At 42.8% G+C, this 16046-nt stretch overlaps 1 protein-coding gene and 1 non-coding gene across 2 annotated transcripts; both read left to right on the forward strand.

Annotated features, from left to right (window-relative positions):
- Positions 1-8651: 8651 nt before the first annotated feature.
- Positions 8652-11320, forward strand: LOC134370284 (cytochrome c oxidase subunit 7C, mitochondrial). Its single transcript, XM_063087379.1, has 3 exons — positions 8652-8843; positions 9824-9966; positions 11219-11320. The coding sequence occupies exons 1-2, from the start codon at positions 8769-8771 to the stop codon at positions 9938-9940; spliced, it is 192 nt and encodes a 63-aa protein (XP_062943449.1). The 5' UTR covers positions 8652-8768; the 3' UTR covers positions 9941-9966; positions 11219-11320.
- LOC134371379 (small nucleolar RNA Z39) lies at positions 11066-11128 on the forward strand. Its single transcript, XR_010022805.1, has one exon. It is a non-coding gene; the product is annotated as a small nucleolar RNA Z39 (small nucleolar RNA).
- Positions 11321-16046: the final 4726 nt, after the last annotated feature.

Consider the following 16046-nt stretch of genomic DNA (forward strand, 5'->3'; position numbering starts at 1 on the left):
CGGCCTCCCTTCCACCGCTCACCATTGACGGTCCACCCTCGTCCATTGTTTTCGGCGCTGGCTTCTTCCACTCACCACCGGCTCATCATTAGGTAAGCCCCATTTCCTAAAGGGCACCGGCTCTTTTCAGGCTACCACAGGGAGTCTAGATCGTCCGGTAGCCCCTAACACCCATACCCACCCCACCACGGTCTTCACGACCACCATAAATTCCCAAACTATAACAGGTTCCAAAGCCCCGGTAAACTTTTACTTTCATTTTTGGAGGTTAAAAGCCCCATTCTGTTCTCTCCTTCTCTCTTTCACCCTCTTGTCCACCACTCTCTTCTAATCTCTGTCCGATTTCTGTCTCTCTCCACTTCCCTGGTCCGGGACCCAACCAGAAATTCCTAGCGCTAGGTTTCCTTCAGGCACCGGGCTTTTGCCCTAGAGAAGTGGAGGTCTGGGTGACGACCCACACCTCCCTTCTCTCCTCCTGGTTCGTACCTGAACCTGCCGGGACTGATGTGACCTACTGGGGACGCCCTCTAGGATCCCGCCTTTCCCAGCCCGCCGAAGGATCTGTCCTATCACTAAATCTCTGTCTGATTTCTGTCTAAAATTCCCATTAAGAGACCAGAATGGGCACTTCCTCCTCCTCCCTAGAGGACTCTCCACTTCAATTCCTTCTGAAAAACCTCACCAATCTCTGCCAGCGCCTAAAAAAATGGAAGGAGATCCCCTACATCGAGGCTTTTTGCCTCTTGGCTCAGAACCCTGCCCTCTGCTCCTTCTGTGCTCCCTCTCAAGTCCTTTTAGCCTGTAAACTCTCTTCACAGTAACCCCTCAATCCTTGTACCTTCGACCCTGCTGATGAACCATCACCCTACCGACCTCCTCCTCCCCAAGTGCCTCCAGTGTCCACTCCTCTTCCCCCGTCATCCGCATCACCTTCTGCACCTCCAGCGCCATCCACTCCCCCATCTTTACCCTCACCTACTCCTGACCCACTAAGCCCCCCTTTCACCCGTTCCCGAGGACCTCCCCCCACCCCTTTAACAATTGCCCCACTACGTGAGGTAGCTGGGGCTGAAGGAGTAGTTAGGGTCCATGTTCCCTTTTCCCTAGCTGACCTTACAGAATTAGAAAAAAGACTAGGCTCCTTCTCTACCAACCCTACCACCTACATTAAAGAATTTCAATGGATCCTGCAGGCCTACAGCCTCACACATCATGACATCTTCATGCTCCTAGCCAATACTCTCCTCCCCGAGGAACGCCGCAGGGTCTGGGATACAGCCCAAACCCATGCCACTGATACCCATCGTACCAATCCAGATCACCCTCCAGGCCCCCAAGCAGTCCCAGAACAGGAACCTAATTGGGATTATAACACAGCCCAGGGAATCCAGGCTCGAGACCGTTTTGCCTCTTGCTTAATTATTGGCCTCAAAAAATCGGCTCGCAAGGTCGTCAATTTCCAAAAAATTCAAGAAATTGTCCAAAAAAAGGAGGAAACTCCCTCCGAGTTCCTCAATAGATTAACTCAGGCCTTTCAACAATACACTAACTTAGACCCCAACTCAGAAGATGGCCGGCATGTCCTTATGACTTATTTTCTGGCCCAATCCTACCCCGACATTAAAACTAAACTTAAAAAATTAGAGCAGGGTCCTGCAACCCCTCAGACCGAAATCCTGTCAGTGGCCTTCAAAGTCTTTCATAATCGAGATGAGGAAAAGGAAAGTCGAAAACAAAAGGCCGACCATGCCAACTTCCAGATGTTGGCCCAGCTTATCAAACCCCCTGGGTGCCCTCCCACAGCCTCCACCTCTAAGCCTCCACCTGGAGCCTGCTTTAAATGTGGAAAGGAAGGGCATTGGGCCAAGGCTTGCCCCACCCCCAGGCCACCCACCACTCCTTGTCCAAAATGCAAAAAGAAGGGACATTGGGGATCTGATTGCCCCCTTGCCCAAAGGGGTGAGGGACCAACTGCCCCACAGTCCCCCGAACCATGGACACCACCTATGGTGGGCCTCACTGAGGAGGACTGAAGGAGCCTTGGGCCCTTCCCGACCATCTCTATAACAAAGCAAGAGCCCAGGGTATCCATGGTTGTGGACAGCCACCCAATATCTTTCCTCCTGGACACTGGAGCCACCTTTTCGGTCTTAAGGGAATATAAAGGCCCCACCACCTCCAGCAGCTCTCCTATAGTCGGGGTAGGAGGTAAACAAATCTTTCCCCCAAAAAACCCCTCTTTTAACCTGCTGCCTTCAAGGCACTCAATCCATTTTCTCCCATTCCTTTCTAGTCATGCCACAAAGCCCAGTCCCCTTGTTGGGTCGGGACATTCTATCACGGCTTCAAGTCTCCATTACCTTGCCCCTGTCCTCTTCCTCTTCCCCCGTTTCCTTCCTCCTAGCACTAGTTCAAGCCCAAGATCCTACTAATTCCACCCCTCCAAAGAAGTCCTTACCCATCCTAACACACCCTGTTAACCCCACAGTTTGGGACACTGCCAGCCCCGCTCTGGCCCAGTATTCCCCTGTACACATAAAACTAAAAGACCCCTCCAAATATATTTGTCAGGCTCAGTATCCATTAACCACAACAGCCCTCCTCAGGTTAAGCCCCATCATTCAGGACCTATTTAAAAAAAAGGGGTATCTCCGTCCCACTTGCTCCCCTTTCAATACTCCCATACTCGCTGTAAACCGATACTCAAGACATTTTTGCCTTCACATGGACTGACCCCCACTCCCGTCACTACAGGCCCTTCTAACAGCCCCTGCACTTCATCTCCCTGATCTAACTAAACCCTTTTTCCTCTATGTTCATGAAAATACGGGACAAGCTCTGGGCGTCCTAGGACAGAATTATGGCCCCTCCTTTGCCCCCATAGCATACCTATCAAAACAATTGGACCCCACTGTACAAGGCTGGGCACCCTGTTTAAGAGCCCTGGCAGCGGGGCAGTTACTGCATAAGGAGGCATCCAAATTAACATTTGGGGCACCTCTCACCATTCTCTCACCACATCACCTTAAAGACCTCCTTACCTATAAGGCTCTCCAATCCCTCCCACCTTCCAGAATCCTAACCCTCCTATCCTCGTTTCTGGAAAATCCTGCACCCTATCCTTCACTACCTGCCCACCCCTAAACCCGGCTACCCTACTGCCTATACCAGATTCCCCCAACACGCCTTTGCACAGCTGCGTAGAAAGCCTTCAGAATTTCATACCTTACCGCTCTTCCATCACTGAGGGGCCCCTGTCTCACGCTGATCTCGCATAGTTCACAGATGGATCCTCATTCAAGGAAGGAAACACTCATTATGCAGGTTATGCCATAGTCTCCCTTGATTCGGTTATAGAAGCCCAAGCTTTACCCAGGGGTACTACCAACCAGGAGGCTTAACTTATCGCTGCCACGCGAGCCTGTGTTCTAGCTGAAGGAAAAACTCTTAACTTATACACGGACTCCAAATATGTCTTTCATATACTTCTCTCTCATGCTGCCATATGGAAAGAACGCGGTCTGCTTAACACCAAGGGTAACACAATCACCAACTCAGCTTTAATCTCCACATTAATTGAGGCACCCCATTTACCTTGTAAATTAGGAGTCATTCATTGCAGATCCCACCAGAGGGACGATTCCCCAATCACTCGCGGGAATTGTAAGGCTGACCTCGCCGCACGCACTGCGGCATGGCACCCACAGACACAAAACCAACTTCCCATTCTTCCTTACGGCCCCCAGGGTTCACAGACACCCTCTCAGCCCCAACCGCCTAATGATGATAAGTCCTCTCTCTTTCGCTTGCTCCATGACCTGTTTCACTCTAGCCCCCAAGCTTTATCCCAGTTTTTACAGGCCTTCTTCTCAATCACTCCATCTGACAAAGCCCTCTTACAAAAAATCTCCTCCTCATGCACAATCTGCCAGCGTACCAATCCTAACACCCCTCTCAAACCTGGGCCATACCCCTCCCACCAGGCCAGAGGTCTCACACCCGCAGCCGACTAGCAAGTCGATTTTACACACATGCCTTCTATCCAGCGCCTCAAATACCTCTTGGTGTTTGTTGATACCTTTTCAGGATGGGTGGAGGCATTCCCAACATCCAATAAAAAGGCCTCCACCGTAGCCCAGACTCTCCTTTCCCAAATCATCCCACGATTTGGGATGCCTACTTCCATTCAATCTGACAATGGACCTGAATTTACCGCCCAGATAGTACAAAAACTCTCCCAGTCACTCTCTCTCCCCTGGCACCTACATTGCCCTTACCAACCTCAGGCATCTGGAAAGGTAGAAAGAACCAACAAAACCTTAAAAGACATACTAACTAAATTATCTCTGGAATTACACCTTGATTGGGTCCGTCTTCTACCTCTCGCTCTACTCAAGGCCAGAGCTCTCCCAAAGAGGCCCTCCAATCTTTCCCCTTTTGAAGTCATGTAGGCCCCTCCTACCCCCGGGGATCACAGCAACTGAAGGACCCATACCACCCACCATGGCTTTACCTTTGCTCTCCCGCCTTCACACCGAATTATGGAAGCACCAGGACTGGCTACTTCCAGATCCATCACTTTCCAAAAATAACCTTTCACTCAGCCCAGGCCAATTAGTATTCTAAACTTCCCTGGAACCCAAAACCCCCCTAACCCCTAAGTGGGAAGGCCCATGTCCTCTCATCCTTTGCACTCCGACCGCTGCTAAACTTGCCCTGCCAGGTAATCATGTTACTCCATGGATTCATATTTCTAGGCTGAAGCCTTACACTCAGGATCCACCATCAGCCACCGAGAACTACAGTAACAAACTGCAGAAGATCTGAACACAACCATTCATAACCACACCTACGCCCCACTTTCTTCTGGTGCAATGGAACCCTCTCTACCTCCATCCTGCCTAATCTTACTGTCCCATGCCTTCTTGTCACCATTGTCCCTCAACTCACTCTGTACTCCAATTCAGAACTGTTCTATCTTCTTCACCCACCCTCAAGACAAAAAAGGGCCGCCTTCCTCCCAGTCATGGTCGGTATTTCCTTAACAACATCAGCGGTGGGAGCCGGCCTGTTGGGAGGAGACTTAGGGCACAGTTTATGGGCGGTCAAAGACATCAATGCTAAACTTGAAGGGGCTCTGACTTCCACTGCCGAATCTCTTTCCTCTCTACAGAGACAGATCACCTCTTTAGCTCAGGTCACCCTCCAAAACCGCAGAGCACTAGACCTCCTCACCGCAGAAAAAGGAGGTACTTGCATCTTCCTTTGGGAAGAATGCTGTTATTATATCAATGAATCTGGTCTAGTAGAAACAAACATCATCATACTCACCGACTTGGCTTCCAGCCCACGAACCACATCCAGTTCTAACCCCTTTTCCTCCTTTATCTTAAGCCCTGTCCTAACTTGGATTTGGCCCATTTTGGGAACTCTAATCATTATACTCATAACCTGCCTTTTCTTGCCCTGTATCATTAGGTTTCTTCAAGCCCAAGTGGGAAAAATTTCTAATCAGGCTTTTAACCAGCTTTTGCTTAGAAACTACCAGCTCCTAGATACCGATGAACCCTCTGCCTCATCTCGTGAGTGCCTCAGCCGATGCTGAAGAGACACCACCTTACAGAGGGAACGCATTCCTACACGCCCTCGCTACCGATGCCTGGCTGCTCCCTCCAGTCTCCAACTACGAAGAATGGAACCAGTGCATATTCGACTTGTGGCTTCAAGGAACGTTTATGGACTTTTCCCCTTTTGAAATTACTTGTTTCTCCACCCTCCTTTGGGGTTTCATAATGGGTATATATGTACCTTCCTCCCTTTACCCCCCCCACAATGCCCCAGTTCAGCAGGAAGTAGCTCGATGACTTCAACGTCCCCTTTCCTAAAACAAGAAAAAGGGAGAAATGTAGGGACCCAAATGCCCCAAGGGATCACACCCCGATCACATAAGCCCTTCTCGGCCACACCCCATCATGGCGCTGGTTGCCCTTCTCTTCCGTATTCTCCTTCCTGCCGGCGCGAATTACACACCAATCAGCTCCCCCCAAACCCCATGCGGTATGCTAAGTAGGGATTGTATTTTAAGCCAATCAGCTTTCCCCTTAAAGCCCTATACATGTGAGAGCCTAAAAAACGGGCTCTCTCCGGTGGATCTTCAACTGGTGTTGACTCGTCCTTCCATCTAGCACTCTCCAAAGTTTGCCAGCTGCTGTATCACCATCAAATGGAACAACATATTTCCTAGTTTTGGTATGTTCAGCACAACCCATCTTCATCACAACAGGAGAATTATCACAGAATCATGACTCGAAAAACATATCTGTATTAAGCTAAATATTTTAAATGACAGAGCCAAATTTCCATCTACAGACTGTTATGAGAAACTGTGTTCTCCTCATGGCAGCTAGTAGAAAGACTGATTTCCTTAAATAAAGCAACTGTGTTACTTCTGCATATCTATTCTGCTTGTTTATTGGTGCATAACAAACTACCCCAAACTTAATGGCTTGAAAGAACCACCATTTTATTATATCTCACAAATCTGCAGATCAACCTTTTAAGCAGTGTTCAACTGGGCAACTCTGCTCTTCACAGTGTTGACTGTAACCACTCAGTGATATTCAGCTGGTGCTGGGCCAGGCTGGAGGGTGCAAAGATGGCTTCACTCACATGCCTAGCATCTATGTGCCCCTCCCCACCCCTGCTTCTGTGGATTTGGGGGATTTTCCAGGAGGCCTTTCCAGCAGAGCAGTCCACCTTTTCACCTGAATGCTCAAGGGTCCAAGAGCAAGTGCTCCAAAAGACAGAAAAGTAAGCTGTCAATATCATTAGGCCAGGGCAGGACACTGGCACACTGTCACTCTGCCATATTCTTTTGGGGCAAGTAGTCACAGAGAGTCCATCCAGATTCAGGAAGGGAAGGCATAAACCCTGTCTCTTGATAAGAAGGAATTTTCAGTTATGTTTAATTTGCCACAGGGCCTATGAGTAGGCAGAAAATTCTGAAGCCATATTCCAGAATCTCTGGCCTACGGGTCCTTTAATAAGAGTTAGCTCAAAGCTAGATACACAGAGGAGACTCAGTTAATGTAAATTAGAAGCAACAATAAACTAAGTCTACTGATGGTATTATTTACACTAGACTGAAAAGTAGAGTTCAAAAATATTAAATCTCCCAATTATATTTAAATCAGAATCCTTTAATACATATAGGCACTGAATGGGACTTTTAAAAAATAGAATGTCACATATCTGCTAAATATTAGGGGGAGGACACCAGTTATAATGTGTTACAAGCATCCCCACTCAATCAAAAGCCACTTGTTGAAATAAAACACTAATATTTTAAAGGATTTTTTTTAGGGGGGAGGCGTTTTTTTTTTTTTTTTTTTCTTTCAAAACCTGATAAAAAAAGATAAATGCATACAGTTTTCAAAGCCAAACTTAGGTCTCATTTGAATTATTTACTACTGTGTATAAATGAGCCATCTGAAGCATCCCACACTCTTCCACAGACTAATAGCATTTAAGTTGGCAACGCCTTTCACAAGCTGGTCTAATTCCACTTTCCCAGGTTCATTCATCACTGATTTCCTTCTAATACTTTAGTCAAAGACCACCAGGAACACACCTATAATTAAACAAGTTGAGTTTATTACTCACTGCAGTAGAAGAGACTGTATAATTTGAGGAACCATGGTGCTCCACAGTTCTTAGTACAATGTTAGAAGGGACTTCCAGGATTTGGGCTTGTTTTCCATGATTTTGGCTATCTTACTAAATCTTAGGAGGAAGAAAGACTAGACCAACGCTAAAACTGTAATTGGTAAAGAAGCAGAAGTCATCGTATTAGGCCAGATCAGGTGATGTTTGGTCATTTTTGTGGTTTGGACAATATGTTTTATCTGTGTTCAGATATGATTACACAGTGATTTTACTCTTTTCGTGATCTATCACTGCCAGAATGGCTTTGTCTGATATTGATGCTCTGTGTACATTAGACAGAACACCAATTCCGTAGTTCAGTCTAGCTCCGGATGTCAGAGGCTGCTTTTCTCTTCCACCCTTCAGACGTGCCATACTCATACTTGACTTCAGTTTTTTATGTCCTCTGTCGCTCCTTCCGTTCTATTCAGTTCTCTGTATCTTCAGGAATCCTTTCCTTAGCACTTCAACTCCGTTCTCTCTCTGACATCGTTGTGTTGCATATTGTTTGGTTATGTTTACGCTTTGTTTCTTCCAATAAGCTCATAGCACACATTTCCATCAGCGCTGGCAGGATACTGCAAATCACAGACAGCGTATATTCACAAAAAAAAAAAAAAAAAAAAAGGTATAGTTTTATTTTTTCTTTTCCATAAACTAGAGCACACCAGGTGAAACTGTTTCACTTAATCCAATAAAATTGTTTTTGGAAACAGGCTCCAAGAATTCCAGACCTGAGCTTCAGAAAAAAACTCAGGTCTGAACAAACCACGCTGGTAAGAAAAGAGCTTAGGTTCCGGCCCGCCAGGATTCCGGCACGAGACTACATTTCCCACAATTCTTCGTGGCCTGTGAGGCTCCACGATCTTCTGAAACTACAATTCCCACAATCCTCAGAGACCGCCACTTTGTCGCGTTTCCCTAAGGCTCTGCCCCATTTCCCGTCTTTCCTTTCGGCTCTTGCGCACAGAGAAACACAAGGTCGTGAAGAAAGGTCTTGCTGTGGCTCCGCCATTCCTTCCGCCTTTGGACTCTGCACCTTTCGCAGAGCTTCCAACAGCGCCATGCTAGGACAGAGCATCCGGAGGTTCACAACCTCTGTGGTCCGTAGGAGCCATTATGAGGAGGGCCCAGGGAAGGTTAGTGTGTAAGAGGCCCGGCTTCGTTGAGAGAGGGGGCCTATGGTTGCGATTCGATCACGCCCAAGGCCGCCTGTGGTCTGTGGAGAGGGTGATGACAAGCCGGGAACTCGGGCCTAGAGGGAGGCTAGCATTCCACGTTCCCCAGGGGCCAAGGAGGAAGCTGGGGACCGCAGCGCACATAGCCGCAGAAAGGGATGGGCGGTAGAGCCGGAACCCCTGCCTACCCCCGTCAGTCTGTCAGTCTTTCCCCCACCCACCCCCCACGAAGATCTGAATAGCCCGGGAGACCGCGGCTGCAGGTGTTGTGGGCTTAAGTTGGAGGTCATCGGATCCGAAGGGAAAGTCGTTGAGAACTAATGAGGAAATGAGGGCCTGTAGTTGTGGATCTAGCCTTTCTAACTAGTTTCCTTAATTGGAAGTACTAACCCTCCCTCCTTGGTTGAGTCTGGCCTTAGCCTCAGATGTAAATAACTTAAGTCCGGTAGTTAGCAGTAACAACCTTGAGTTATGCGAGGCCTAGTAGTAAAGGATGTAGCGTGTCTGGCTGCTTGGCCATGAAAAAGTCGGACTTTGTAGTGCGTTTAACATTGCCATGTGTCTTCTTTACTTGGTGTCTAGTTTATAGTAAATAGTAAACTGGAATAATGTGTTTTGTTTCTAAAATTTACTTCGGAGGGTAAATTTTTTCGACTTTCTAAAATAGAAAACTGTTCATTATTTTACACCAGAACCCTTGAGACCACTGCCTAGTGTTCAGTAAAACGAGATACTTCTTATCTTCTAGTATTATGTGTGATGTAGGTCGTAGGATTTGAAAGATGATAATGTTTAAAAAGATGCTATGATATATGGCACGTATAACCTGATTATATTTTTTAAAAAGTATATCTAGCATTCTCTGTGTACTGTTGAGCTATAAAATCAGATGATTTGAAGTTCTATTTTTGTTGCCTGTTCTCTTTTTTTTTCCCCAACAGAATTTGCCATTTTCGGTGGAGAACAAGTGGCGTTTACTAGTTATGATGACGTTGTACTTTGGATCTGGATTTGCTGTACCTTTCCTTATAGTAAGACACCAACTGCTTAAGAAATAAGAATGTTTGGTTCGTCCATTGAACAGGTAATTAATGGATTTCTAACTTTTCCAAAGTACTTCTTTTCCTTTTATGCTGTATTCATTCCTCTCCCCACCCTCACAAAACACACATACACACGCGCGCACACACGTATACACATACACAAGTACTGTGCATTGTTGTTTGGGGTTGATTCCTGAAGTTACGTGTAGGTGTGACATTGGTGGAGATGGGTTGATAAACCTATAAACAAATATTTCAGTAATGGCCAGTGTTTATTGAGTACTGCTGTTGGCCAGGCACACTTTACACTGATAATCTCGTGTGGTTCCCCAGAAAGCCTTTGAGGTGGATGATTAACTCCATCTGAGACACAAATACGATAACTTGTCCAAGATCCCATAGCTAGTGATAGTGGACCAGGATTCTTACCTAGGCAGTCTTGTTCCAGAAGTCACACCAGGTGAAGTTCTTGTAAACTGTTTAATGTTATTCTGTCTTGAGTACTTTTACTAAAATAACAGTGGCTTGGAACATGTCTTCTAAAACACTAAACCTTTCAATTCCTTTTGTAAAGTAGTCATTGTGCTTCCTTCCAATTTTTAAAATCCAGGTTTCCAATACTGATTTAAGTCGTGAAAAACCCCAGGAGATAAAATGCTTCCAGTGTTCTTTGAATTTGTATCAGTCCCAGATATTTATGCTGTTATAAATCTATGCCTAATCAACTCAGTTGTCTGGGGAAAACTCAAATTTCTGAAGATGCTTTTTCATTAAGACCGGATTCACAAATGGGAGTGATTTTGCACCACGGTGTGGCATTTGGCAGTGTCTGGAGACATTTTTGATTGTCCCATCTAGGGGGTAGGATGCCAGTGGTGTTGAGGTTGAGAAACCCTGCAGTGAGGAAGTATATGTTAGTATGTGCCCATAGGGGTCTTGCGGATTGGGGGATTAGCATATTTCCTGTGTGTGAATAAAAGATTTATTTAATTGAGATTGAAGTTTCTCAAGTCAATTCTATAGGGCATTCTGTGGGATGATTGTAATAAATTCCAAAATATACCTATACTTTAGAAAGGAAAGGCTATTTGTCGTAGAAGGGGAATGATTTATCCAAGTCATTAATAATGAAAGGTTTTGGTGCATATGATGAAGCAAATCAGTATGAATAAAGTCATGATACTGTAAACGCTTTCTGATGTACTAGTCAAACTGATGTAGTATGTTAACAAAACTACATGACGTCTGTGAAACAAATGGGATTTTTTAATGCCATTTTTCTTTTTTTTGCAGATAAGAAGAGTGTTTTAAGAGGTACAGCCTCTTTGAAAAATGGATCAAACTCTTGAACTTATAACATACTAGATATGTTTGTAAATAAACTTATGACATGAATGCTTGAGGCCTTTTTTTTCTGAAATAAGGAATGTAATAATTGAGTGTGTGATTACTTCATTATTTGGGTAATATTCCAGAATTAGTTTCTTAATCAACAGCTGCATGTGATTTAGCTTGTTTTCATAGCCTTAAATTCTGAGATTTTATTTAACTTTTGATTCCTCTAAGTCAGGACCTTGTTGGTAATTTATGTTATAAAATAGAAATGCAAATTGACTTTGGTTGTCTCGTGTGTGTGTGTGTGTGTGTGTGTGTGTGTGTGTGTGTGTGTGTGTGTGTGTGTGTGTGTGTGTGTGTGTGTGTGTGTGTGTGTGTGTGTGTATTAATTTAAAGGGAGGAAAAAGATAAACTTTGTCTTTCTCTTTCTCTGAAAGAGTAAATTAGTTTTTCTCCACAAGTGATCATTAATCAAGAGGAAAACAAATAGCATATATAGATTAAAGTTCCAGTTGATTGGGTATTTAAGAACTTCATTTTTTCTTCTAGGCATGTAACCTAAAACTGAAATTTTTCTCTTCAATAAATATACTGGTCGTATAAATAATGAAATGCTATTTACCACTTTAAATGTAATATCTTAGTTCCTAGGGTTTAATATTAGGCAGGGGACAGTAATTAGCTGTTGAATGTTATAATACCAGTCTGGTCACTATTACAATAACACTCATGTTAAGAGAATACTGTAAAACAGATTTCAAGCTGGTCATCTGTTTGGCCTTCAGGTGTTTTGGTGAGAGGGTGCTGCACTGTTTTTAAACCAATGTTTAAAAATCAGAATATTCACATGAATGCATATTTCTGAATTCTTGAAAAATTGCTCCATGTGGTTCTATATTCTTTCATGGAACAAAATAGCTGCCTAGGCTAGTCCTCACTATAACATTAGATTTCCTGTACTGCTCTAGTGTATAACTACTGATTTGCTAGAACCTTACAGTTTCATTTTTCTCTTTATTTGCTAGGGCCTATCTTTAGACTGACAACCACCTGGCAATTACTTAAATATAAATGCAACTTTTTTTTTATGACACTCCACCTATCACCTGCACTTGTATGTCATTGTTTTTTGAGTATCTAGTGATAAATTGGATGTTATCCTGTTATTGGGAGAGCTTTTCTATGGAACATTAAAGTTTTCTATCTTTGGAAAAAGAAGCATGAGTAAGAGTTTAGGGTTCATAAAATGGCTTTCTTGAAAATGAGAATTGTGCTCACCTCATTGGGGTGTCTGGAGGTCCAATAAGCTACACAAAAATTTTTGCTTTCCTAAATGACGTTTTTTTCTGTCTTAAAATATGTTAGGAATCAAAAGTAATGATATCGGGTATCAGGCTCTAGGTAGAAAAGTATTTGAGGGATGTGTGTGAGTGAGGGAGAAGCCTCCCCTGCTTCTGTGATAGGAGCACAGATTGCCTTGTCCCCGTAAAAAGGCTTCACCTTGCTGGCTCTGAATGCCTATGATGCGAGTGGTAGAGGCTGGACACTGCTTAGTTCTCCAGAGAAACAGACCTACGAGATGCATATAGAGAGATTTAAGGAATTGGCTCATGGAACTGCAGAGGGTTGGTGAGTCCAAAATTTAATTGGGTATGCCAGCTGGCTGGAGTCCCAGGGGAGAATCCAAAGGCAGTCTGCTGGCAGAATTCTTTATTGGGGGAGGTCAGTATTTGTTCATTAAGGCCTTCCAGCTGATTGGATGGGGCTCACTCACATGGAGAGTAATCAGCTTTTCTTAAAAGTACAATTTAAATGATAATCTCATTCACAGCCACCTTAGGGATATCCAGAATGTTTGAGCAAATATTTGGACACCATGTCCCAGCCAAGTTGACACATAAGATTAACCATAATAGTTTCACATAGGCATGTGACAGTAGTATAATTTTTTTGTAAAGAAATCTTGTTTTTATGGAAATGGATTTTTAAGTTAGCTTGAGTTTTTAAAAACCGCAAGAAAAATAACTAATTTTATATTTTCCTAGACTAGTTTTTACAAATCCAAGGCAACACTTGAAACCACAAGGCACCCATAAAAATCTTAATTCTCTTGAAAAAAAATTATACTTGGTGATCCCACACATGCTTATGTGAAAATAAGTAAGGTCAAGGAAAGTTTTTACCTGTTGAAAGTGTTTCCCTGACTCTAGAATAACTGAGTTTGGTTGGAACCAAGGATTCAATTTCAAGAGAAGCCACTATCATTACTCCCAAAATTTAGCTCTGGCCAGGCTGAAATAAAAAAACCAACAAAATGCCCTACATTTTGCTGCAGAGACAGTATAATAGAGGGTAAGAACATGGGCTCAGGACTGAGACTTGCTTGCATTCAAAGCCAGGCTTGACCATCCATCAGTTTCATCAAGTGACTGTACCTCACTTTCTTAAATGTCTAACTGTAGTCAAGATGAAAAAATGAAAATAAGTCTTAAGTTAGGCAAATTTTTTAGGTTCCTGGTGTAGAGTGCTTAACTCAAACCAGTGAGACGGAGGAACTAAAATGGAAATTGTGTAAATTATTCAAGTTGATCCCAAAACCATTCTGCAATAGTTAAGAGATTGGTGTTACTAATTACCTAACCTAACATTTCTAACCAGCTGTTCTGCAGACATTCAACCTTACCATGTCCAAAAATGCCAGTGGTGGCACCAAAATTGAAGTCTGATTATATAAGCTATCTTCTTCAGAATAAAATTCTACCTCTTTTCCATGGCATCTAGTCACTTCCCTACAATTTCAGCTTCATCCTGGTCACATAGCTCTGAATTTAATGTACCACCTTCCATGCGTTACCTTCGCTCAAGCGCCATCTTTTCTTTAAAGCCTGCAACTACTGATTTCTCCCCATTATCCCTAACACCCTAAACATAAGTCTCCAATACCCTGTAAACAGCCTTATAATTACTTCAACATGTACTATAATTTCTGATTTCCTTACCTGTTTCCCATAACAGCCTGTGATCTTTCCGAGGCCAAAGAGGCTTTTATTTATTCATGTATCCTGCATCTGTAATTTACTGAGTAGTCAATGAACATTAACTGAAAGGATTATTGAAGCCAAGAATGATAAAATTACCTAGAAAGAGGAAACCCCGGGCCACCTGAATACCAAAATGTGTATGTTTCAATGTTTTATTAGTAAAAATGAATTTTTCCCAGATAATTGGCTGAGTTGGATTTTCCACCCAAATATAAATGTGTTGAAATAATCCAGTTGTTGCAAAATCAATGAGATTAGTAATTTGCACCAAATTGTAACTTAATTGTTTCACTAACCACACTGTTTAGTCCATCTGATATTTTTTTCTTTGCAGACAAACTTCTTTGATGAAGAAAATTGTTTGTAAATTTACATTCTGGCAATAGCTTTGTCTTGTTTTAGATCAGCATTTTAAGAAGTGATTGCTTAAAGAATTAGGACTTTTTTTTTTTTTTAATCTCATACAATAAAAGATAGAACTCATGAATTTAAGGTCCTTTCATCTGCCTCAGCTTGTTTTTCCTAAGCTATTTCTTTCATCATGAAATGGCTACTACAGTTCCAGGTTTCCCATACAGACTTGACAATGTCTAGCAAGAAAAATTAATGTCTCAAGTAATTTTTAAGAGTGAAGAAAGATTTCCTTCAGACTTTCCCTAATGTTCCAGAAGGGACATATATCCAACTCTAATTATAACACTAGCAAGGAGAGTGGCATGACATTGATTAAATTTGGTCAAGTGATTTTCTCCCAAGTGTTATGTGGGAAAAGTAAACACTGACACAAATCAGAATTCTACCAGAAAAGAAGGAGAAAGTGGCTGTTGGGTATGCAAAGGACAGTGCCTGCTGTGGCTATTCTATATATATTATACTCAGAAGATGGACCCAAATATTGTAAAATATAATAAGCCTTCATTTTAGTGTATCCAATCAATAAAGACCATAGCACAGGTCTTTAGATTATAACTTCAGAATAAATTGATTATAGGATAGAGGAGAAATGCTGTTTATGCTTTTATTCTCTCTCCTTTCAATAGAAAATAATGAATTCCCCTATAGTAAATAATGAAAGCTTTTATAAGATTTACACTCTGCCTTTTTAAAAATTTTACCTGTCAAATGATACTTTGTTCTCATAGCTACTGTAATTTTATAGACCAGAAGGAAGATAGCAATTTTCTACATATCTATATTAATACAGTGAGGATTTTTTAGTGAGAATACAATTGAAATAATTTATAGTTGATTTAGAGAGAGTTCTTGAACTCATATTTGAATATAGGTAAAAGCAATCTGGGCTCTTCCCTAACCTGGTAGTCATTAGAACTTTTTTATAAATATGACAATTCTATTTCTGTACACATGACAGGATTGAACTCTATCTCCTTCACTTTGATAATGAAAAAAATGAGTAGAAGTGATGTGTGTTACACTGCCTTTTAAAGCTTTATGTAGAAATACCATCCACCAACTTCCCTTCTTCCTGCTGCAGGGATACAGCCTCCATCAACCTGGATTCCTGAGAGACTGGTGAGCACAGCCCATTGTCAAATGTACAGAGTGAGAAAGGAACTTTCATTGTTTTAAGGCTTTGGGGTTTGAGGATTGTTTGTTACTGCAGGAAAATATGTCCTATCCTCATTAAAATACTTGGGTACTCCATACATTCTTGGAAAAGATTACTTCTCTAGATCTCTTATTCTTCATTCAAAGAATTATGTGTCAACTAGATGATATCCAAA

This window comes from Cynocephalus volans, chromosome 2 (genome assembly GCF_027409185.1).
Source record: "Cynocephalus volans isolate mCynVol1 chromosome 2, mCynVol1.pri, whole genome shotgun sequence".
In the NCBI taxonomy this organism is placed as follows: domain Eukaryota; kingdom Metazoa; phylum Chordata; class Mammalia; order Dermoptera; family Cynocephalidae; genus Cynocephalus; species Cynocephalus volans.